Source organism: Patiria miniata, unplaced genomic scaffold (assembly GCF_015706575.1).
Source record: "Patiria miniata isolate m_02_andy unplaced genomic scaffold, ASM1570657v1 HiC_scaffold_11, whole genome shotgun sequence".
Taxonomy (NCBI): domain Eukaryota; kingdom Metazoa; phylum Echinodermata; class Asteroidea; order Valvatida; family Asterinidae; genus Patiria; species Patiria miniata.
The window spans coordinates 4,670,011-4,695,735 of record NW_024037049.1 but is presented as its reverse complement, the minus strand read 5'-3'; the positions used below and the strand labels follow the sequence as shown (position 1 = coordinate 4,695,735).

Sequence of the window (25,725 nt, the reverse complement as noted above, 5' to 3'; positions counted from 1 at the left end):
ACCGCACGACAACTGTCTAAACTGTCACTGTTAAAGTGGCATTTCATTTACCTCAAAACTATGAATGTGAATTTCTTGTAAACACCGCAAAAAAAGACAGTCCACACTCATTGGAGGGGTCATAATTTTGAATCTGATCGTCTTATGATAGCGTCATTTGTATAGACCTTTGGGGAATTTTTTGAGCTTCATTTTGCTACCCCGTTTGCTACCAAAGACTGTAAATCGTCCAAGATTGACAACGGTTTATGAAAAATTATGCAGTTTGAAAACTTGCAAATTTAAAGATTACGTGAGGAGAAATTGCTAATTCAATTCGCGTGCTCCCATGCATACAAGCACTGTGCGATCGGTATTCCCTGCCATTCGTTTCGGGCAGTGTGACATTGTCACACAGCAATTTCCACTCGTCTACTCTTTAAATTTGCAACTTTTCAAACTGCATCATATTTCATTAACCGTTGTCAATCTTGGATGATTTACAGTCTTTGGTAGCAGACAGGGTATCAAAATGTAGCTAACAACATTCCCTAAAGGTCTGTATAAATGACTTTATCGTAAGACGATCAGATTCAAATTTATGACCCCTCCAATGAGTGTGGACTTTCTGTTCTTGCGGTGTTTATTAACCTAAAGTGAGTAGTATTTCATTCTGTGACGAGCATGAAAAGATAGTCAAATTGTCTGATTGGTATTTGTACGCCTCAAGACTTATGCCACCTAAAAGGACTGTGTAAAATACGCTGTTAACCCTCACCACCCCAACCCTTCAAAATCCAACTGCACGTTTTGTTGGAATCTGTTGGGGTGGGTACTGTTCTAGTAAACTGATTATTCTTTGTATGGGGTCAGGCATACCACCAAAATCAGAGTCCAACAGTTTGGGTGTTGAGTTTACCATAATGGTGTTGGATTTTTGCAAGAGTGAGGAATTTTCCTAGTAAATCACTCAAAGGGATTAGGGTTACATATAAATCATAGACTGATGCACTGCAAGACTTTCCTGAAGTGCATCATAACTGAAATGTTGCTCGACCTACACACTAAAATGTGGTGGAAGTGGAGTAACACCATTGGATAAGGTTTCCAGAAACCCAGAGGGCTAAAATTTTGCGTGGTATATTTTTTAGTATAAATGGTCTGATGCAATCATTTTCATGTCTGATACGACCATTTTTATGTCTGATTTCAGGATGGGCAGTGCACTCTTGTCTAGGTTTGATCTGGTCTTCATTCTCCTGGACAAACCTGATGAGGAGATGGATTCTATGTTATCGGAGCATGTCATGGCCCTCCATGCAGGCAAGAAAAGGTATGGGTCTCATCAGCTAGGCTGCCATCGGAACCAATTCAATGGAGCCTCTTGGCACAGTAATTTGTAAAGCTCTGAATAGCTCTGTTGAAGGGAAACAGATTTCCATCACATCACTAACAAAATTTGCTTGAAAGTCAAGGTAAACCGAGCCTGTTCCCAGAACCAGTAAAAAGGCAAACAGTTGATGACAACCAATTTGTCAAAACTCGGTCACAACTTCAAAATATCATATTTGGCTTCTTTATCATTTCTATGATGTTTTAATCATTTTTAAACATATTCTGCGTTAAAGTTTATTTGACTAATGGTACGAAATTTGTTTTTGTGTGTCGCCCAAACAAAGTTTTGGAAACACTAGTCCTAAATTATGTATGACCCGTATGACTGTGGCCCGTATGTAAGTTAAAGTTTAGGTTGAGTTTTTGAAAAAAATGTATAAATTCTACATGCTTTCCTGGTTTTTGATGAAACTTGGATGCAGTGACCCTTGGGTGGAAAGACACAATTCTTCATCAGATTACTGAGGTCAAAGGTCATGTAGGAGTCATTAGAGGTCATTGTTCAAATATGCTTGAAATGTTTCTTAGTCTATAGAATATCATGGATTTTAATATAACTTGGGATGGAGTGATCCTTGGGTGGGTGTTCATCACATCTCTTCCGAAATTGGAGGTCAAAGGTCACCTCGGGGTCATTTGAGGTCGTTGTTTAAAACTGCACAAAATATCACTGTTTTTACGAACACAAAACATATAGAGATCGATCACAGAAAAAGGCGACAAGTGCGGTGGGCGGATCACTTGTTATAGTCCTTTTTGTACCTATCTCACTGACTGACTGACTGACGTACTGACTGACCGACTGTCACTTGAGACTTAATAATAGACTGGTTGTAGACTGGTGAGGAGAGCTGGGCAGTGCTGTTGTATAGTATCATCCAATAACACCAATGAATGGGCTAAATTAGACGCATTGTGTAGACCAGAAGCATGAGAAGACTAGCAGTGAATATCCGGTCCTTTTCAATTGTCATTTTGTAGCTAATGTACGCATGTTCAAAATGAGTCCAACAATTGAGAAGCACATGGTCTGTTTGCTGCCACCAAGAGTCTCAATAGTCTCCCATTGAATGGAATCTCGTGTTGCCTAAGACCAGCCTTACTAGGCTTTCCTTGTTTTTTTTGGGGGGGGGGGGTTGAAATCCCTGGTTGTAGCGTAGTTTTCACTTGTCTGTTTTCCCCATAATTTCCAGAGCTACAGAAGGCGCCCATTCATCAATGGACGCTCAGGCCACCGATCCAGAACAAACCCAAGCCCTGAGGCTGTGGGAATCAGACAGGCCTATATCGGAGCGTCTCAAGGTTGGCCGGGGTGAAGCCTTCGATCCGGTCCCACCCCAGCTGATCAGGAAGTACATCGCCTACGCTAGGAAGTACGTCCACCCAAAACTGAGCAGTGAGGCCGCCACTGTGCTACAGGTGAGTGGAAATATTTAGAAATGGTGAGACTGCTCAGTGCAGTAATATGTAGACTCCATGCATGAACTGTAGATGGGCTTTGTGATCAAGAGATGGTAGGGACACATTGGGTATTAGAATACTGCATGGGCGGTTCATATCCAGTCAAGAAGCACTACAGCGCGTCCCAAAATACCTGCGCCTTTTTTTGCGAGGCTGTAGCGTCGGCGCGGAAACACGTACCGCCCTTATTTTTATACCATTTTAAAGCTTGGAATCTTAACTTAATCCCTGCTGAGTATTGGTTTGATTTTCAAAAGGGTTTTGAATTATTCGTGTTCAAATAAAGGCATGTCAAAAACAAACTCAACCGATTTCAAGGAAAAATCAATCATGCGGTACATCAGATGCAAACTCGAGTCAGCAAGCTGTTGAAAGAACTAAAAAAACCAGTTGATTTTTATTAAAAACACATTGAACTTGAAAGTGTAGTCTATGTGGATCGAAAAGAAAAGGAAATGAGATCGTCACATCATGAACATGATGAAGCATTTCCACATTAGCTGCAACTTTATATAGGCCATACTGTTTTAGAATTAATGATATAATTATTATGTATATTTCTGTTTGTTTTACTGTCTTTGGAATTGTAATTGTAACTGTGTACATGTGATGTTTTTGTGTGTATTTTCATATGTATATGTAATGTTTTTAGGCACGCAAAATCACAGAGCATTTCACTCTATATTTGTGACAGTAAATAAATAATGAATGAATGCATGAATTAGAAAAAAATGCGCATGATTGATTTTCCTCGAAATTGGTTGAGTTTGTTTTTGACATGCTCTTATTTGAACACGAATCTTTTCAAAACCCTTTTGAAAATCAAACCAATACTTACCAGGGATAAAGTTGAGATTCCAAGCTTTAAAATGATATAAAAATAATGGTGATACGTGTTTCCGCGCTGACGCTAGAGCCGCGCTTAAAAAAATGTTGCAAGTATTTTTGGATACGCTGCATAATGATACCAAAGCACAAACAATTTGTCTTATTCATGTTGTATGAAACCATCCTACACTAAACAAGATTTTTCTATTCTAATGAAGGATCACTGAAATTCTGTTTACAATTAGTTAATTTCCATTTCAAAATAATCATAAATTCTGTTTCAACCATACAAGTTAAAACAACTTATTTGCCACTTCACCCTTCGTGTGTCATCAAGTAGATGTTAAAGATATATTAGGATCATTTCCTTTTCATGCATTTTGTTTGTTTCCAATAGAACACCACTCAAAATCCAAAGAAGAGCGTTCAAACTTAACCTGTTGAACTTTCAGCTCAGTGGATATTACAGTTTCAGAAAAACTGAAAAACCATGTACAACGAGATTTTGTCCATAGCACTCTTTATTTCCAAAAATCAGTCACTTGACTGATCGTTGGAAATCACCCACATTTTTTGATTTCTTCTAAATGACAGCTAGTCAGATGGAACAGTTTCACGGGCCGGGGTGTTTAGTACCAGTCCGATCTTAAATGCAAATGATCCTTTAACTAAAAATAATTGTGGACAAAGGTTTCTGTGAAAACAAGTTAGCTGCAAATTTAAGTGAACAATTGTGCCTCAAGCGGTACATTACGATTGGAACTGAAAATGTGTATTAGTTTTCAAGTTTTTAGCTTCTTTCCAAAATGCTCAATTCCATTTCAAAAACGAATTCTGTCAATTAAACCTCCTGTGCAACATACATTCTGTGCCAAGTAGTCCTTTCAGTCAAAATCAATCCACTGTATCGAACAGTTAAGAGCTCTCAGCCTTCATAAAGCAGGTTTGACTGGCTGTGACTGTTTATGTAACTTGATACAGCTTTGCTTTGACTGGGGGTGATTGATAAGCCAGCTGTGCCCACAACTTGCCTGCTTGGTCTGTTCATGGTCTGTTGACTGAGTTTGACTAGTCACAGTGCTTGCTTGACATATGATCTGACTGCTGGTGACTAGCCTTTGTTAAAAGTATAGCAAGGGAAGTGGATGGAAATTTTGACTGTCTGTGACTCTTAAATAAGCAGGAGGGTTAAGCTCCCTTTTGTTGGCTGAACCGGAAGGTCGGTGACGATCCTAATACCCACAAACCAAAGGCATTGGGGAATGGGGCATGACCAGCCAAATGAGTTCTGCTACATGTATTACTTTCGTCATCTGCTTAATACTCTTACTCGAGGAAGTGATTTCACTTCACTGGATTTGATACAGAACTTCTACCTTGAGCTGAGAAGGCAACACAAGGGACGAGACAGCACCCCAATCACCACCAGACAACTGGAATCACTCGTCAGACTGACTGAAGCCAGGGCAAGACTAGAACTCAGGGAGAAGGCAGAACAACAAGATGCCGAGGATGTAGTAGAACTCATGAAGTTCAGGTACTAGACCTTGCCATGACAGGCACATCATGCATGCCATGACATCAGCATGCTGTGGGGTTACAGACCAGTAAATAAATTGCCATAGACCCAATGATAAATGCCCTCACTTAAAAAAAATCAGGAAAAATACTCACAGCTCTCCAAGGTGTTTGAGACACACATCAAATTAAAGCTTATACAGGGTGAGTCAAAAAAAGGGGAACCCAAACCCTCAAAAATGTATTTCGTATTTAAAAAAATAAGTAGCACCAAAAATAATGATGACTGGAAAGCCAATTTCAAAAGCCACTTTTAGATGAAAAAATTACTGAAATTGCTCAATCCGTTCAAAGAATATCACCATTTAAACGCAATGACCCCAAAACCTGTCTCGTCCAAAAAAATCAATTTATTGTGTGTTTTTGACTGTTTGGAACAACAAAGAAAATGACACAGAATACTTGTTTCAACAACTGCCACCAACTGTAGCACACAATATTTTGATTAACAACCCTGGTTATGCAAACAATATGATTTATAAAATCTACTTTTTTAAAAGACAGGCCTTCAAAAGGACTTTGTTGCATATTGTTAACGTTTAAACTAAGATTTCATCGCTGGTGATGTTTGAAGACAATTGTGATGACGATTGTTGAAATCGCATTTTTTGGACGAGACAGGTTTTAGGGTCATTGTGTTTAAAGTGTGATATTTTTTGAACGGGATTGACCAATTTCAGCAATTTTTTCATCCAAAAGTAGCTTATGAAATTGGCTTTCCAGTCATTATTATTTTTGGTGCTACATATTTTTTTAAACATGAAATATAATTTTTGGGGTTTGGGTTCCGCTTTTTTTGACTCACCCTGTATCATCTTACGCTTTCTGTTCAATTTTTTTGGGGGTTAACCAATGATTTTGTGGGGGAATTTTTAAGGCAAAGATCATCACCCCTAAAAGTAGGTCTGAGATCTGTCGCCATTTTGAAAAACGATCCTTCCTTTCCATTGGAAAATAGAGCAATTTTGGGGCCTAATTTCACCCAAATTTCATAAAAATGCAAGCTCAAAGTCCTGCGAAGAGCCTCCACCCTTCCGTTTTAAAAATGCTCAACTGCATTGGCCACAAAACCATCAAATAACAGAGAATTTGAGGTCATGCAGATCGTGATTTGACCCCCGCAGGAAATTGGGGCCTAGTTAGTGGCCTGCAACCTTTGCGTTGCAAGCTAAGTCCTTACCATGAACAAGGAGGCGTTTAAACCCTAGCACTGCTCTTTGGTAAAGTACCCTCAAATATGAAAGGAAACTTGTGTTTCGTTTTTGTTTTTATCGCTAACTTTGACATCTTTCCACGGGTAACGGTAATGTCACTCACGTTTGACATTTTACATAGGTAGATATGTACATTGGTACAACCCCAAGTTAACTTTTTGCAAAAGTTGTATTGTATGTGGCATCTTAGGGGCCATTCAACATTTTCAGTGTTTTTAAACTTTGATTTTTTTTCCTAATTGTTTTGACCCACCCACCCACCCCAATTTTACAGGTTGCCTAAGTAGGTTTATTTTGTTGACGCGATTCGTAACCGACACTCATGGCGTGTATTAAGGCAAAATGAACCTGGTATCCCGCTCCATTTGTACGGTGCACTGATTTTACGCATGCTTTAAGTCTAACTTCACTGGTCCCCATGCATATGGTGCTCCGATTGACGTATACACAGTCCATTGCACATGTACCGGATGCATACTGTACCCGTATGGTACGGGCAAAGGGTTTACGAATCATAGGGAACGCAGAGAGTTGAATTGGCAAGTCAAAAGAGCTATTTAATATCTTTTTAATTGAAAAAAAGTGAATTTCGATTAACAAAAATTTCAATAAACTAATTTGACCCACCCACCCACATTTTCGATTTTTTTTTTGAAATTTAAGAACATCGAAAATTTTGAATGGCCCCTTAGGTCAGGTGATCTACTGGTATGTTCATCAGGAAAAGTAAGAAGCAAAGTTGGATGAATTTAATCAGCCCTGGGTCTCCTATCCTGGCTCTGCTAAATGAAAGCAAAAGATTTCCCCACAAATGGCATTCAAAACCTTTCTTTTTCATTGTTTGAGAAGTTACTATTGAAGTAATTTGGTTACTGGTACCCGATTCCATAATCCGGAACCGGTTCCTGACATCAGCAGGCGGGTACTCGGGTACCCTGTTCGGATGCACACCCCTAGATAACTTTAAACATCTTGAAGCTACACCCTTAGTATCAACATGATAGCATTCAATTTCAGAAAACTACATTAATGTTTTCTCTGTTTTTTGTTTTCTGCTAGTATGATTGACACTTATTCAGACGAGTTTGGGTTTCTGGACTTCCAGCGATCACAGCACGGCTCTGGCATGAGTAGCCGCTCCAAGGTATGATGGCAAACTTTCAAATCCTGAAAATTCCTGAATCCTAAAATGCTGAAATCTCTGTTATTTCAAGTTTTCAATAATGACAGCCAAAACAAGTTTTATATTCTCTAATTCCATCAAGTGTTGCAGTGTAGTTCTTTTTATCCCTGAGTCTGACAAGTATGCTCAATTTTAACATTTGAAAAAATGTGTAAAAATGAGTAACTGGTCTTTTTTATATTTTTGAGGAATCTAAGTATTTGGACAAAAAGTAATGTAAAGATTGTCAAGGTATTAAGCCACGTATTTTGACCACATGCAATTTTTTTTTAGCACAGCTGCTTGTCCAACACACATATTCCTACTTATTCAAAGTACTAATTCAAAATAGCTTTAGCTGTTCGACTTGATTCCTATTGTATTATTTTTTATTTTAGTAATCCTATGTGGACTTTGGATTAAGACGAGTCTATAGAACTGGTCTCAGACTTTCTGTCTTTTAGCACTTTTCTGTTCAGAAATTTCACGTTCATGATATAGAGTGACAGTTTTCTTCAAGTGTTCAAGTTTGTTTTCTTTGAATCTTTTTCAGGCCAAACGCTTCATCGCCGTGTTGAATAGGGTGGCTGAACAAACCTACAACTCGCTGTTCTCAGTGCAGCAGATGAGAGACATAGCAAGGGTGGGTAACACTCTAGAATAGACAGGCTTAGTTGATGTGGCTATGTGTTTTACATTTGCTTTTCTGAGGTTTATTTTTAGGGGAGGGGATTTTAGCTCCAGTGTCTTGACTGCCCTGTGGTTAGCTGTATGGACTCTCATACAGCCAACACAAGTACTTCAATAATGGACACCATTTGCAAAAAAATGCACTTTTGCCAATATAACATATGAAGCAGGTTTATTGAAAAACTAACCTGTCAAATTGTAGGTTAAGGAGAATACACAAGAAAGTGTGAATTCGTAAATTAAGAATCCACATTTGCGAGTGTATTCTCCGACTTAAACCATTGCTTCAAAAGAAGTATTTAACAGTCCAGTGAGTCGTGGCCATTTAATAGGGTAATTTACAAGGGAGTTCTTCGAGGCTCTTATACGTAATCAAGCATTGTGGTGTGTTCAGCATGTGTTGCCACACCTGTACAACCAAGTTGTTTTGTGTGTAGGCTCCTTCCGTCAACATGGATACTTCAGACGACGATTTCTTTCTGACAAAAAGTAGTTTTTGCAGTGTCGGTGGAGAATCTGACAGTGAAGATGCATTGGTAATTCGGAAGGAAAGTTTTCATGCAAACGGTCGTATTAATGCTCATTGTGGAGAACAATTGTCCAACATGTTCAAAGTGTGGACTCGTTATCCCGAATGCACACTTTGCTAAAGATTCGTCGTTCCGAATCCACACTTTGTGACCAGTGTAAGATATTCGTAGTTTCGAATCCACACTTTAACAATAGTGTGACGTCATAGCAATGGTTTAATACAGTAGATATCGTACTTTTTGAGAAAAGTGTGAAAATGCAACATCATTTTTCTTGACGCAAAGCAAGGTATCCATTGAAAGATGGTAAACTAATCTAAATTTCATCAATTGGGGGCAGAATTGGAAAAAAACCTGAATGAGCCAAGGCGTAATTCCTCTTTTCTTGAAAATGACAGCATACCAGGCGCAGTGATTTCACAGGCAATGACAGTATGCACGATCCTATCCACTTGCAATCAAGTAGGACAGTTCATACTGTTTTTAGCAGTTTCGTTTTTGAATGATTACAAATGGTGTCCCAAATTACCAATGCTTAGTTGCAATTATCCCTAGTACAGTTTGCCGGTTTGATCAATTTCTTCGTTTAACATTGTTTGTTGAGTAATTAATGTTGATTGTTTGAGGTTGCTTAACAGTGAATTTAGCCAGTTTTCCCTTTTGTTGTCTATTTCATGATTTGTGCTGGTCCCAGAGGGCTAGCCTAGTGTCCTCTTTGTGCTTGACTGGCTCACTGACTGACTGACTGACTGACTATCACTTCTGAGGAAGACTGGTCTCGGACCAGCTTTTACGAGGATTTCCTATTCAAGTACAGTAGACCGTTGCTATACAGAACACCGCTATACCGAATGTTCGTACATGTGCAGGCAGTAAGTCAAGTCTCCATGTGAACGGCAAAAGTGAATGTTAAATTTCCATCATGTCACCACTATAGCTTTTCAGCCATTCTGAATCAATCAATTGGAATTGTGTGCACTCTGAGACCAGCTTCACTAAGCTTGCCTCGTCTTCTTGTTTCAAAAAAAGATCATGGGTATGCCATTGTGGCCCGGGTTTGATTCCCGGCTCGGGTAATATGTGATTCGAGTTGTTGGTTGATTGTCTCCTATGCCAGGAAGGTTTTTCTCCAGGTTCTCCAGTTTTCCTCCCTCCAAAAAAATATACACTTTCAATCTGGCTGTGCTCCGTGATCAGACATGGATCGTATGGCGGCTGCCTAAGGCGCCTTTACATGCCTTTGGTTTTACCACATATATATCTGCCTCCTTTACAATTCAGCTTCTGCTGCAAGTAAGGACAAAATTCTCAGTATCTTGCCTTAACGTCATGAACTCTTTATTTCTTGACAGGACGCCAACATCAGCATGCCTGACTTTGAAGGCTTCGTCGCCTCTCTCAACAACCAGAACTACCTGCTGAAGAAGGGCCCCAGGGTCTATCAGCTGCAGACGGCCTCGTGTTGACAAGGGCGGATCCAGAACACAATTTTGGGGGGGGCCAAAAAAAAATTTGGTCCCCCCAAAAAGTGGGTCAAAAAAATTTCGGCGTGGGGTTCGGGGCCCGTAAGGGCCCCGAAAATTTTTTGGATTCTAGATGCTCTGTGGTGCGATCTGAGGCAATTTCTGACCACTTTAACCAATGTTTTTTGAGGAAAAGATGGTGGTGTACTCATTGCCTGCCTTTATTGCGATGTCACATGAAAAAAAAAAAAATTGGTTTCGTTTTGGGGGGGGCCATGGCCCCCTTTGGCCCCCCCTGGATCCGCCCTTGCGTGTTGATGGAGGTGAATCTTTCCTCATGTTTTGAATCTTCCTTCAAGGAACACAGCTCACAATGCACCACACTTGTACATGCGTTTCCAACTTGGAACAAGCTGTTTTTTGCAGCACCCTATTTCATGAAACTCATCGTAACTTACGATGCATAGCAGCGTCTTATCCCTACGATGCGTCGCAGCTGCGACGTGTTCTGTGATCCATTTCACAAAACAAGTTGTAAGTGTGACGCGTCGTATGTGTATTTATAGCACAACTCGGTGACTGTTTTATGTATTTAGTAGCGTACAGTTAATAGTCGTCTGATATTCAACAAAGAGTCGTTGGATCTCCGCTTGAAAAATGGCGGCCGTGTGATGCAATTTCAGGGGAAAACAAGCTCTCAGTGGACTGTGTAGCTACTTTGAAAGTTAAACTGCACTATTCCAGGCTATAATTCATAATTATTCAATGCATTTTCTATTTACAACTTCACACACATTGCCTCAGAATTATAATCTCGTTTTTGTAATGTTTATGGCATAAAACTGGCTAAAAAAGGACTCCTCTTATTTTGCGATGACCACTAGACACGTCGTAACTTGCGACATGTTTTAAGCCATTGTCAAGGAGCTTAGGACGTGTTCAACTCATCGAATGTTTCGTGAAATGGATGATACGACGCGTCGCGAGTTGCGACGTGTTACACGTCGTAACTCCAGTTTCGTGAAATCGGTTGCAGGTCACAGAGGGCCAGCGTAGTATCCTCTTTGTACACACGTCTTTATAACTCACCTCTGTCCAAAATATAAAATAAGAAAAGAAACTTTTCAGGGTTTTACAATCGAACTGTTTTAGTTCAACAATTAACTCATAAGCACTTCAACTATGAGCAACTCAACAATTAAAGGAACGGTTTTAGTTTTGTTAGATTGAGTTATTGAGTTTGAGAGAGGGCGCTGTAACCAGTCAAAACATTTTTGAGTATAGTGCCCGATCCTGCACTATGCTTCGGAAACTACATGTGCGCGATGTCTTGACGCGCGTCTAGTTGACACTGACACAAATTTCATGCACTAGCCTATATTAGTGAACGTCACGTGACCGTGTTTCAGCCAACCAGGATAAAGAACTAGCAAGAGGTGTGTTATAATGTTTTCTATTGACCAGTTTACTTCATTGAAATCGTTGCGCCTTTTAAACTCCAGCATAAGTGCTCAGTCGTGTTTTGTTTACACGTATATTGTTTATTGTTTATAAAGTATAGCAAAAGTGTTTCAAAAAAATTGAACAAGAAAGATGATTTAGATGAGACTTTGTTTTCATGTCTGAGAAAGCTGTAATTTATTGTTGATGTATATTTGCTGTAAATAAAATCCACAAACTGGTATACTGAGAAATTTGATTCTGCCGTGTAAAACCTACAAATAAAACCTAAAATCAGATAACCGTTATGCGGTTTGAAACAAAAAAATTGGGACAACCAGATTTTGATATCTGTCACCACTCCAAAATTTGGCTAATTCTAATTGTTTTATATATACCTATAACAAAATCTCTGATTTCTCCCATTATTTGGCATCCGTGTTTCCAGGAAATGTTGACAATGTCTTCCATTGAAGAGAAGCTTTGTGGTTGGGTCGACTCTTTAACCCCATAAAGTAATCATGCTGTAGATATCTTTTTTCTCTCAACATTTCCTGTCCGTATTGCAACACTGCTAGATTTTTACAGTGTTCCTCAACAGGAGGTTGTACGTGCAAAACGTCATGTCGGCTTGTGTAAATGAATACAGTGGACAGACTCATACATGTTGGTAGATCTGGGTCAAGTGGAAGGTTATCATTATATGATCATGTTGATGACATGGAAAGTTCACTGAACAACTCGATTCACCAGAGCTCTAACCAAATCCTGCCGGATTAAAAGTCAGGATTTTAACCACAGCTTAAGTGCAAAACCGTGTATGACAGGATTCCACGAATGAGATAATTTTTTTCAGGTATTGGTTTGCATGTGAAGTGGAAAAACATACCCTACTTTTTGACATGTATCTGAATAGGTGAAGATTATGTAGGTGGATGTTGACTGTTTCTGTTCAGTTCCATTGTGCAGGATTTGTAAATAACAGAGTCTTATAGAGCGCCAATATCTGCTCGAAAGTGCTCATGGTGCTTGCTCAGAACATGTTGTTTCAACAGACCAGATGCACTGAACAATGTCATAATGATTTAACAGCTACTTCTTTAGTTTGTCTGGGGTTTGTCTTAGAGCCAAGACACACTAGGCTTTCCCCCCCCCCCCCCCCCCCGGCATCTTGGAGCAATCAGATGCAATACAAGCTGTATACATCCCCAAGACGAATGAACTACATTTCATGGAAAGTCTTGAGATCATTGCCAGGACCGAACATTTGCCCGACGTTTTCTTTTAGGAGATCGCCTAGACCAAGCTGCTCTCCTTGTTTATCATGGACCTTGTATCATTTGTTTGTTTGTAATTTTTCGGCAATTGGCCGGGATAACCTGTGAAAGTCTTCCGACTTATTTCCAGTGGGGTCCGTTGGTAGAGGATGTGGAAGGAAACTAGTTTTAGTGGTTGGAGGAAAACCCCAGAATGGTATTCTGGGGAAAACCCACGGAATCGGGCAGGGACTGAAAATCCAATCCACATGTTGGCCCAGGCGGGATTCGATCCCGGGTCACAGCGGTGGAAGGCAAGGAAAGTAACCTTTGCCTTACTTGTTCAAACTGCACACAATTGTATTATTGTCTAGTTAAAAAGTGGTTTATGTGAGTGCCTGGTTAAGAATTGGTCTATGTGAGAATGCAAAGGATACCTTACTTAGCTAATTGCAAATTTAAGGGTACTAGGAAAAAAAAAAAAGGGTAATTCTACAGCATTTTATAGCACTATCCCTGTAACAATGAGGAGCGTTCAACAAGTCTGTTTTACAACCATGTTTTATTGAGTTTATAACACAACCCTATAAACAACTTGTATCATAACTACATTACTCATTACTCAGTCAATTCAACAGAGCCCCCTGTGTCATTTAATATGAATGCCAATTCACATAATTTCAAGTAATGCTTATTCTTACAATCTGGCAAGGGGAATTTTCATACAATCAGTTAACAATTTAGTGGAATTAATCTTAATGAGAGCCTAATATCAACTCCCTCTGCCCTCATTAAGTGTTGGTTTAGTTCAGTTTTTTTTTATAATTAAAGGTAGCTTTGTGTGGCAAACACAATAATGGCCCTATGCCATAACCATGTCGTAAGCCACCTGCATGTATATCTGTCACATGAACTTTGGGTTAGCATTTTGTGCAGTTTGTTTTTCTATTGAAGAAACAGAATTGCTCAACATTTTCAGTAACGTGCACAACAGCTAACCTGTAGAACTTTCAGCTCAGTGGATACTATACATTTTGAGAATATGGAGAAAATGTAACTGGATTCCGTTGTTTGTGTACGTAAAAAAAGTGCTTTGAAACCACCTTAAAAAATTGTCGTCTTCAAATGATACCATTTCAAATGGAATCATTTCAAAGGTTGTTTGATACCAGTCCTATCTTCCCTTTGAGTAATGTTTCTGTTATTAAATCAGTAGGTACTATTCTCAGAAAATTGTAAATTATCCTACATGCTTCAACACTTTTAGGGGAAGTTTTTTCCCCCCCCAAATCTCAGTTTCAGCTCCACATTTTTAGGCCACTGAATCGGGGCCTTTCAGCGTAATTAGCTCCGTTTTCTGGAACAAGAACACTGAAATCATCTTATCGGATGCGATTTTTTTTGCACTTGGTCCTGAAAATTGCTTCAAAAAGATTCAGGAACAATAGCGTTGGATGAAGCTTGAGTTTTGGACATTGTCATGAACCCTCACCATCACTAACCCAGTATCTTCTTGTATGTACTCAGATATTACAAAGTTGCTGGTCTACTTTTGTAGCCAATGCTACAGTTTTCAGTTACAGTCAAGCTACAGTGGGCATTTTTACATTTACAGCATTGTATTGTATTAAACTAGTTCATTTTTCAGGCAGTAAGCCTGTCCTGCATCACATGTCTAGCTATGGCACTTAAGATGCACGGGTAGTTTTATTCAATCCAGTTGAAGATATATTTTCAAAATGGTTCTGAATGTTACAAGACAGAGGCAGACTGATAGAGTGCATAAATGTAACTCTTCCAGATCAGCCATGTTTTTTTAACAAACGTGCAACTTTTCCTCAAATCAGCTGATTTCCTCGTTTTTTACTCCACACTTTTGCCTTAAAAATTGAAAAAACACTGTAAAGTCTTGTTAGGATTGGAAGTTCCTTCTTCTTTTTGTGAACACCCTGTTGCACGTCTGTTTTTAGCAGAAAATTGGTTTGACAATCATGTGGCAAGTGTACTTTTTGTGTGTGAATCACAAAATGGGAATATATTGTCAAGAGTTTCCCCGTGTTGCACCATGGCACTCAACTTTCCTCCATGCATGTATGTGCACACTCTGGCCCTGTAATTCAGTGAACAAGATCAGAAGCCATTATGAGGTGGAACCATGTTCGCATGCTGCATGCCTTTAAAGACGAGGCACGCATGCATTTTGGTAACCGTATTGGTTGAAGGAGTCGCGAGTTCATGCATACTACCTAAGCATGACTTGCTCAAGCCTGGTTCCACCTCCGACAATGGATGGCGCCAAAATAGTCTATACTGCTATGTGATGCAGTGCATGCCAAGCTGGAGTACTTTTTTGTTTGTCTGAGCATTTCAAATTTACAGGCTATGACTCTGCTATAGGCACAATATTCAACATGTCCAGAGAACTCAAAAACAACAATTGCTTCAGACCAATCTTGTTATGTTAATGAATATGTTGCGAGGAAGGAAAATTGAACAATCCTTTTAAGTGCGAATGAATGTGCCAAATGTGTTGTGTGCAAAATACTACAAGGCGAGTTGAGGTAGATGCTTGGCAACAGATACAGTGATACACCTGTTGTATTGGTCAGTTGTGCCTTAAGACTATTTAGTGCTGCACTGTAAGTTTAGATCAGGCACATACACAATTTCCTACTGTGCTTAACTCTACGGAAACAGGGTTACAAAAGTCTCTCATATTTGTGTATTTTAATACAGACCATTAGTTACGTGATTGAGCAACACCTGCTACAATTACATGTAATTTTATAGCTAGATCACATTATTTTACAGCTAGATCACATTAGATTATCACTGTAGTCGTTCAACAAATCCAGTACACCTGCGATATAAAGGTAACGTTACAAATATACTTTCAGCACCACACAAGGGAGCGATATTAATACAACTGTTTATTTTTTAAAAGGTTATATATATACTTCAGCCAATTTCAAAGGTAACATACTTATACAGCGATTATATAGCTATGCTCTTTTTTTTCGCCATAGCAGATCAAGGGCAGTACGGGACTGGATTCCTACTTACAATACAAACCACAGTATTCTCAAAATACCAAAAACAAGTCAAATGGTCTTATACACCAGTTTTTATTTTCAGAACTTCTGAACAATATCACGCAAGGAAATTTCAAATAATACAATAGCTTTTCCCCCACATACAACTACTTTGAGTTAATTCACGCAAAACAGTGTCAAAAATGAACGCAAAAGATTCAAAAATTGTATCTTAAAAAGAGTTTAATTTCAACTTTGAAATATTTCATTTATGTTCACGTGTCCTGGACAGCTGGACTTAATAACAGCGGTTTCTCCTTAAACTCGCACAAAAAATGCCCTTCTGTAATAAAACACAGTGTAAATCAATTTGTTTTCTCATTAAAATAAAGGAGTAGATACGATTAGTAGGCCATTGTTTTGATGAGAAATATGTATAAACGTGTTCAAGTGGTCAAATACTGTGCATGCACTTTTAGTATAATAATTAACACTGTATTCCACGTTTCGTTGTTGCTGTACAAACAGCTACATAGTATTAGGAAGGCATATATAATAAAGGCAATGTACACCATTTGCAGACATTCCAAAACGAAACGGTCAAAATATTATGAAATAGCTTATTTGATTGTAAGTAGATAATAATAATGTGAAGCATCCTGTGAAATCTTACTAAGACTTAGTGCCTGGTATGCTGGCAATCTCAAGAAAAAAGGAATTTTGTATCAGATGGTTCGGACAGAACCACTGCTGTGAGAAAAAAGAAGAATTTCAAATGCTACATCCGTTAATATTTTCCATGCATGGCTCCGGAAGATACTACAGTTTGTAGTACAGTTTATAACATGGGCCAAACTTCATACAGCTATTTGCTGTCAATAGTTCAACGCTGCTTAAAGGGGCTCTCAACACTTTATTTAGCTATGTTTGAATGAGGAATTTGTGAAATATGCAATTTTTTTGACGCAAAAATTTCGGACTAGTTTAAAAATTACTACTCCACTAATCGGTCCATTTCATGAAATTATGACATATGCAAATGGTGTACAGTACCTTTAAGAAGCAACCTAACTTGGGCAGTCATATGTATCAACAAAAAAATTTAACCAAATTCTAAATATTTGCAATTTACAAAGCTTTTTTTTTTGTATGAAAATACTTAAGGGTTAACAGTGGTAAAAGTTTGTGCTTTTCTGCACAAATTAAAACACAACATTAAATTTGTTTTTACTAAACTGGCAGGCAGCGAATGTACACATAGGTATTGAACCTTAATGTAAAATCGTTCTCTTTGAATAAAATGACAAATTGAATAAAAAGGGGGAAAAGACATGTCTTACACTTTATTTACCTTATATTTTTTCCGTATTAAAAATACTTCTAAAAAGCTGTTTTGTGCGATAATGTGTAGGTAACCACTGACAAAAATCGTACACTGCCTTTGTTTTTTACTAAAATGTTAATAGTATGCCTTAACCCCCCCATAAACTTCAAAAGACACCAATTTCAACACCAAAGAAACTTATAACAGAATCTTAAAATAGAGCCTCCCCCTCAACAAAAACATAAATCAAACATTGCCTTGACTTTGTGGCTGTAAAAATGGTAATGCATACTCTGTGGTCAGTAGATTGATCCATTGAGTACTGTTGTATGATGTTTTGACTAATGAAAACCGTGAATAGTATCTGACATGCATGCACAAAAGTCCGACATGCTTGCACAAAAGTCCGACATGCATGCACCTGCAGTGTGGCATGGGAGAGGCCCACAACGGATCACTCTACTGTGTCACAACCAGCTCACAATAAACAGTTCCCCTCCTGCCTTCACTTAACACACCAACCAAAAAAACCCACCATTGTTCAAACCATTTCTTTCAAAATCATTGTGCAAATAACACGGTGAACGATAAAACATATACATGTACCATACTGGTACATTACAATTCATTATTACAATATACGTTGTAAGTCAAGTCGGCTAAACACTACTATATAGTTTGTATCATAAGCTTACCTTAATACAAGAGTAATTTCATGGAAATAATCTCATCAGCAGAAACACACCTCATCCCTGGCTTGAACATGTCAGAATGTTTACCTTGATCAAAAGTTTAGATGTGAAGCTTTGCGTTCACAGTGTATACACTGGTACACATTTCAAATGTGCACGTTGGTGCTCATTCGTAGTGTGCTGACACATTTACATGGCATACAACAAAATGGCATCCTGGCGCACAAGTGTTATACAAATGTATACAGTTACATGCATTCACAACAGGCAATCAACAATGCATTATATGTGTGCAAATTGTCTAGTAGTGCACATTGTGAAGTGTGCCAAGGTTCACATCTACTGAGTGTTTTTGTTTCACATTCAAACTAGATATCAGTCAATGTGTGCAATTGTAGTGCTGCACACCATCCATTCATTCTCACATTCCTTCCTTTGATTCATGTACAGTACTAAAATATATGGATTCAAGTTGGTCACCAACACACTCTATTTACATAGCAATTTTTGTACACAGGTGCAAGGGTGATTTTTTTTAAAATCACATTGTGCAGCCGTCAGCGACTAGATTCCTTGCCGTACCGTTTAACTTCACGGTACGTCCAATGCTCTCAGCAGCTCTTCACCTTGCAGGAGACCAGCGGAGGCCTGCAGGGGAGTGTTGACATCCAGGTCATACCTAGCAATCAGGGGCAGGTAGCCGCCAGCCAGCAAATCCTCCGCGTCCTCTCCGGGCGAGGGCTGGGTCTGGAATTTGGGGAACAATTCCTGCTTGCCGCTGGAGATGGTGGCCAGCAGGCCCGCGTTGTTGACACCGCCACCTCGTTTGTTGACCACCTGTCAAACACAACAGGACACCACCGTTTTAATTCTACATGAATACATTCTAGGAATACACTGATCCATTAAGGCTCCACCACTGCACCGCCAACAACACGGGCGTCTCTTCATTGCTGCAATGCATGTTCCAGCCGTATATGTCAGGCATGTGCGCGTATGTCAGGCATGTGCGCGTATGTCAGGCATGTGCGCGTATGTCAGGCATGTGCGCGTATGTCAGGCATGTGCGCGTATGTCGGATTTGGCGCACGCATGTTGGACAGTTATCACAGCTATGATTTGGCAAAGGCGTCATGGAGCAGGGTGTAATGGACCAGAATATTGTGCCTGTGATCAAATGCCACAAATATAGTCTTGTTTTAAGACAAAAAGATAAGAAAACAAAGTTTATCATTTTCAGTATTTTCCCACAAAAAAAAGGCCTACAACTTCTTACAAAACCCCCAAAAACCTTCAGGTTCACTCCTCACCAAGGAGTACTTCACTCAATGAGAGTAAAAAATATGAAAGACTACAACACGTGCATTTCGAGACAAAAGAATCTATTTCATTGTACATGTGAAATCTATTTTATGACGTGTCAATTTTAAAGTTACACTTTCTTCATCACTCTCTTCATTGAAATATAAATTGTAATTGTCTAGTAAAACTGTCTGTCAAAGAATTCAAAAACATTTGAATATATATGTGTGACCTGTCATCACAAAATGAGCTTAGATTCAGACTTTTTAAGAATTGAGATACTTAGTTATTTGGATTCTGCAGAACAAGAGCTTTCCAATGGTATATAATGTTTAGGGGCACTGAGTTCAGTAACGGAAATATAGACCACCAACTTACTTGAAGTTGTAAACCTGATTGAGAAAATGGCATTGAAATATCCTGCAGTTGTGTTACAGTGAATGCAGTCAACTAATAAAACAGGATGAAAATAGGTTTCAAAGAAGTTTGACAGAACTAAAAAATCGGACCAAGGTAAAACAGGACTAACAGATTGAGGTTCACCTGGAAACAAAAAAAATCACCAACTCTTCAAATTTTGGCTTTGCTCCAATGTACTGCAAAATTGCATTTTCCGACTTTAAGCTCATTTTGTGGTGACAGGTTACATATTCAAAAGAAAACTGCACATTTCAAAGTATAATCCTTTACAACGCAACCCAATTTCTTACCTGTTGAGCAACTTTCTGCAGCAGCAAGGAGTGGCCAAAAGGGTTGTTGATGCTCCTCCCACCTGGCTGAAACAACAGCGACTGTAAAGTGCTCCTCTCTTTACCGCCTCCTGGTTAGAAATTAAAGATCATGAACTTTTATTTTACTGACTTTAAACTAGGCACAGACAAAGACCCTAAGGTTAAGATGGTCCTAGACAAGTGACATCATCTTCATGGGTCATGTGACGTCATCTTAAAGGTGATAATTTAAAGTCTTATATCTAGAGAACTATAACTGATTGGCTTGAAACTTGGTATGTACTTGGTCAGGGATGTGTTACAGGTAAAACAAACGAGCAATGTCACGATGGCGTCATGATGGGTCATAAGGCGTCATCTTAAAGGTGCATATTTTAAAGTCCTATATCTAGAGAACTACAAGACTTGCCGAAACGGCTAGTAAGTCATGGAACTAAGTTTGTGCCTATGATTAATTTATGTACAAGAACAAACATAAACTCAGGAATTGACCTATCGCTGTTTGCGAGTTAGCCACGCCCCTTAGACAACCATATGGAATTTTTGTACACTAAGTTTTGTTTGTCTCAGATTTTGAGTGTTCCGCCTCCATTTTGTATATCATGTAATCGGACACCATTTCACAAGCTGCGTTGACGCGATTCTGCAGCGATAGGTCAATTGTCTTAAGTTCTACTCCAACTGACCTGGAGGCTGCAGTGCATCCAGCTCCACACCTCCTGGATTGTTCCCACCCCCTGAGTCTCTTCCTCCCTCGTTCAGTCGAGCCATTTTGCTGTACAGGCTGCCGTTACGGGTCTCCAGTTTCCTCTTCAGAGCTTGCTGTACCTCCGGTCTAGGGGGATGCTTGCCGGGGAGAGCTGGGCTGATCAGTGGGGAGCGGGTCGGAGGAGAAGCTGCCAGTGGAGACTTGTTGGTCTCCCAGTAACCCTGCTGCTTCTGCTGTTGTGGTGGGGTCGGCCCGACCAAGTCGTCGTCACGGCACAACCACAGGTTGGGCAGGCTCTGGCACAGCTTGTTGACGGGTGTAATCGGAGACCCGACTGACTGGGGGCTGTACGGGGACAGGGACTGTGGACTGTAAGGGTTGCCCACAGAAGTCAGGGAGCCAGATGACGGACTCAGCAATTCTGGCTGCTGATCTTTGAAGGATGGCGATATCATAGAGTCCATGCAGGCAGTGCTGTTCCTGTGCGTTAGAAGAAAATGGTCATTCTTAAAGGGTCCATGCGATGACTTTTCTTATGAACATATTTTTAAAAACTTTCTACCTCTCTTAAATATATGAACACTATTTGACATCCCTTTTTGGTTGATTTTATTGAAAAATACACTTCTTTAAACATTCCACACTTTTCCAGACAACTGAGGGCGCTGTTGCTGTGATGTCATTTCAGGAAGACACCGCTCAGTTAAGGGTTTTTTTTAATTAAAATTGTGAACCCAAAATTTACTCATTTTGTGAGAAAGGGTTGCTCATTGGTTTACTGCCATGTACTTACACAACAACGAATCACCAAGGAAAAGAAAATTTATGACGGCAATATATCCAAAATTGTAGCAACTTTTTGTTCTGAAATAGCTGTAACACTGAGGTTTCTGCCCGGAATGTCATCACAGTTTTGCTCATGAATATGGAAATTTTCATCAGCATAAAAACCTAAAAGGCATCAAAATACCCTTGAAAATGGCAAAACGAAAATTGAAAATAAGGATAAATGGCACTCAAAGGTGCATTTTCAAGGATAGCATTCAAAAAATTACATTGCATGGGCCCTTTAAAAATAGGCACATAAGCAAAATATAGTTTTTTGTAATCCATTTGGAAAAGATACAGTCAAATCATAGGGCTGTCATTATACAACGACACAATCTACAATTTCAGTTTTAAGTTTCAGTAGACTTTTTTCCCCAACCTTTTTGCAATTTTAGACTTTTTCATACGACCACTTACAAATTGTTTCCAAAGAGATCCACGGGCTCCCAGGTCTCCGGCAGCTGGGTGTCCACCATCAATTTGTCCCCGCTGAAGTCAAAGTCGTCACTCATGGAGATGTAGGGCGCCCTCATTGCCAGGTCATCGAGTTGGCCACCAGCCTATGATAGACACAGAATGAACGTTAAGCGCGGTGTAAAGTTGTTTCAAATGTTCACTCATGATGCTAAAGCATTACAAATTGAAGGCATCAGCAGGTTTCAACTGACTGTGATCATTTGCAGCATTCCAACAGCATTAGGTCTCTCTTTCCCTCTTTTTTTTTGAAACTATCAAATCAACCACCAAAAAAAGCCACTCAAGTTAAAGAGCTTCTAAAATAAGGAACAAAGACGGGCAAAAGGGTCGCTTGCAGCTATACCCCAAAATTACACCTGGGCAGAGCAAGACCTAATCTGAAAGCATCCACGAAGGACTCGTAACAGATCATGTTCCATGAAGAACCCCTTGGCCAAGGACAGGTGATCAGCCCAGTTTTTGTGACGATACCTCTACTACCCAAGTGAGTTTGGATATTGTGTAGTATGCAACTGCTGGCAGAAGTGATCAATGCTTCACTACAAAAGGGGTCCCAGACTTACCTCTGCGGTGCAATCCAGCAAGAGTGGATCTTTGCTGGAGCTCATGGGGGAGTTCTTGTCCGGGAGAATCAAGTCAGGGGTGGCCACATTCCGCAGGGAGGAATCCTACACAAACAAAAAACAAGCAAAAAACGACCAAAGAGACTGTCAAAGGAAGAAGACTAAGATGTATTTCAGACATCTAGAAATGCAGCACTCGGCTTGTGCAGTTTTGGACAGTTGAAGACTGAAATTCAGCGGAGAGACACTGATGCTTGTGTCCTCAAACTTTACACTAACTTGATAGTTGGCAGCTGGATTCAAACCCCTGACCTTCTGATCATGAGTCACAAACCCTAACCACTAGGCCACACTCCCACCACATGGGTCTGATCCTGATACGCTACCTCTAAATCTCTCATTTTCTCCTTGTTCTCACCTGGTTCATCATGACTCCCCCGTCTTTAGACTGCTTTTCCTTGTTGCCAGGAGCCAAGGGAATGAAGGAAAAGAACGGCGTAAACTCCTGCTGTCCGTCCAGCGGCTCTGGCTCCTGCATGAGGTCAGTCTCGGGGATGCTGGCCGGAGGGCTGGGGAAATCCAAGGGGACCATGGCGCTGCCCGGGGTTGGGGCCAAGTAAGTCAGATCCTCCGGGTTCATCACACTGCCTGAGGCAACAACGAATCAAAAAAGAATTCACTCAACTTTGGAAGCCGACAAAAAGTTTGTTCATGTTGTCAGTTGGTGTAGTGACAACCAGTGCAGTGGTTAAGTCCATCATGAGTCCATCACAAGTCATCCAGTCCTGAGATCATTGTTCGTCTTGTGCTTCTTGTGAATAGACTTGTGAACTGATCTGTGATTTATTTGTGACCGAGACTTGTGATCGGACTCATGTTGGACTCCACTACAATACTGGTGACCACTGGCATGCGTTGAACGATGGACGTAGCATGCAAGATGCCAATGGCAATATTAATTACATAACTAGGTGCTCAGTTCAACAGTGTTCAGTGTTTAGACTCGACTGAGAAACTAAACACACTTGTTTTGACAGTGTCTTCATTGGGAGGGAGTCGGTGAAACTAATATATTTAGTTTCAATTTGTTTTTTTCTCAAAAACAACACACAAAATATACACTTTGAAGCGTAGTGTTGGATTTGAGGACCACACAATAAACGAAAGTAGCTAGTCTGTCCAGTATGTACATATCAGTAGTTTGAACTGCATTTAGAAAACTTATACAGCAATGAGTGAATTTTTACTGTAAAAAAGATCGACCCCCAGTTGACTTAAAAAAATATTGATGTTATTGGCAACCAAATCTGCAGCATGACAAAATACTGAGTTTCTTTTAAGAGGCATATGTTTAGTTTTCAAAACATTAGTATAACTTCACAGATAAAGTGGATAAAACGATTAGTAATGGAAAGTTATTCCACAGTTTCCACTCCTTTTAAAGTTGTCTACCCGTGCTATTCAACACATTCAATATTTTGTCTCCAAACAAATTTTGAATTTGTATGTTTCATTTAACTGGAAAAAGCTACTTTTTTTTCTATTTTGGATGTTTTAAACCCACTGAAAATAGACTTTTATTATGGGTTTGTTGTGCTTCGATAACGCACAAAAATTTACGCCTGAATTATTGCAGGCCGCAAATAATTCAAAATTCGTAAAGTACATTGTAAATATTTCAACGGATTTTTTGTTCAATGTCTCACTCAAAAGTGAATAACTTTTGTACTGCTTGAAAAATATAGCAAATGTAATGAAAAACAGAATCTATTTTCAAGCTAAAACTTGAAAAAATAGCACAGGGACAGTAACTTCAATGGCTTCTAATGCTACAGGCCCAGTAAGCGGCACCAGGCCGGCCTGCCGTCCCTCAACCACATAATCCCCCTTATAATCACACCACTCCAAAATTCCAGACCAAAATATGTATATCCCACCCGAGGCAAGGAACGCGCGACACATTCGACCCAGATCCGACTTCACCGCTGTCCACATCATTGAATACGTAATGTAATACACACAAGATTATTTGAAAAGGTCGCAGGGTTAAAATCATGCTCCGGACTTTCTGTGCCTACACGGCTTAATTCACTGGAAAGGACCCTCTCCAAATGTACACGGTCGAACAAGCATTCTGAACATACGAGGCCAAGTCAGAAAATGTTGACCGATAAAAATGCATTCAAGCTCTTGTGGTTATCAAAGTCCTTCAATTTTTTTCCAGATACATCAAAGAAGCAGAAATAATCTCCCAATAATAAAAACAGCTGCTGTGACATCCATGCATGCATGTGTGAGTGGGCAAAAGTGAAAGACTTGTATTAAATAAATGTAAGTGAAGGAGAAAAGTGGACGGAATAAAAAAAATACTGCGAACAAGAGGCCTGAAGACATCTTGAAGTGATTATCTCTGTGTTACCCATGACAATAACAGCTGTTCTATGAATGTGGGTCTTTGATATGCAAAAACCAGCAACAAGACTAATCATATTACTTCTACAAATCGTCTAGAAGGATACTTAGCATTGGAATAATAAGAGAACAGGTTACAATAGACTCCGCAGAGGTGGTACAAAGTTGATCCTTTTTCAGTATTTGTACTTTGAGCATTTCAAACTGTATAGCATGCCTACTGTGCTCGCTACATTAAACAAATATAACATGGTTTGAGGGTGGATAGTCGATATTAAAAGCTCCCTGAGGTATTTGAACTTGATTAACTAGTTTCCGAGGAGAAGCTGAAGGAACTAGTTTGTCAACTTCCAATACCGAGGGGAGCTAATATCGACTATCCACCAGAAATAAACCATGTTGTATTTGTTTTACCATACCTCATACATATTCAGTTGCCGAATTTTCCCGTAACATAAAATCCATAGAATAAATAAAATCTTTGGAGAAACTTGTCCAGCTCACCAGAATAATATTATTGTTCAACCTCAGAAAAAAATCAGTTTGTTTGCAAAACAGTAACTCCTAAGAGTTTGTACTGCATTATGGACAACTTTTTTAGTAGAGGAGGCATCTTTATTATCCACAATGTTCTCCAGTTCAGCATCCACTGAGCTCGG

The 25,725-nt window shown here is 39.5% G+C and overlaps 2 protein-coding genes across 2 annotated transcripts in view; one reads left to right on the top strand and one right to left on the bottom strand.

The window, feature by feature from the left end:
- Positions 1-10,808, top strand: part of LOC119742604 (DNA helicase MCM8-like) — a 34,552-nt gene extending 23,744 nt beyond the window's left edge. Inside the window, exons 18-24 of the mRNA XM_038218723.1 lie at positions 1,193-1,312; positions 2,568-2,793; positions 5,031-5,200; positions 7,515-7,599; positions 8,171-8,260; positions 10,190-10,295; positions 10,611-10,808. Of these exons, the coding sequence (XP_038074651.1) occupies positions 1,193-1,312; positions 2,568-2,793; positions 5,031-5,200; positions 7,515-7,599; positions 8,171-8,260; positions 10,190-10,295; positions 10,611-10,618 (805 nt within the window). The 3' untranslated portion in view covers positions 10,619-10,808. The remainder of the gene's footprint in view (positions 1-1,192; positions 1,313-2,567; positions 2,794-5,030; positions 5,201-7,514; positions 7,600-8,170; positions 8,261-10,189; positions 10,296-10,610) is intronic.
- Positions 10,809-13,539: 2,731 nt separating this feature from the next.
- Positions 13,540-25,725, bottom strand: part of LOC119742597 (hypoxia-inducible factor 1-alpha-like) — a 31,375-nt gene continuing 19,189 nt past the window's right edge. The window contains exons 9-14 of the mRNA XM_038218710.1: positions 23,073-23,302; positions 22,655-22,759; positions 22,032-22,174; positions 20,764-21,266; positions 20,057-20,166; positions 13,540-18,881 (exon numbers count right to left, since the gene is read on the bottom strand). Coding sequence (XP_038074638.1) covers positions 18,636-18,881; positions 20,057-20,166; positions 20,764-21,266; positions 22,032-22,174; positions 22,655-22,759; positions 23,073-23,302 — 1,337 coding nt within the window. The 3' untranslated portion in view covers positions 13,540-18,635. The remainder of the gene's footprint in view (positions 18,882-20,056; positions 20,167-20,763; positions 21,267-22,031; positions 22,175-22,654; positions 22,760-23,072; positions 23,303-25,725) is intronic.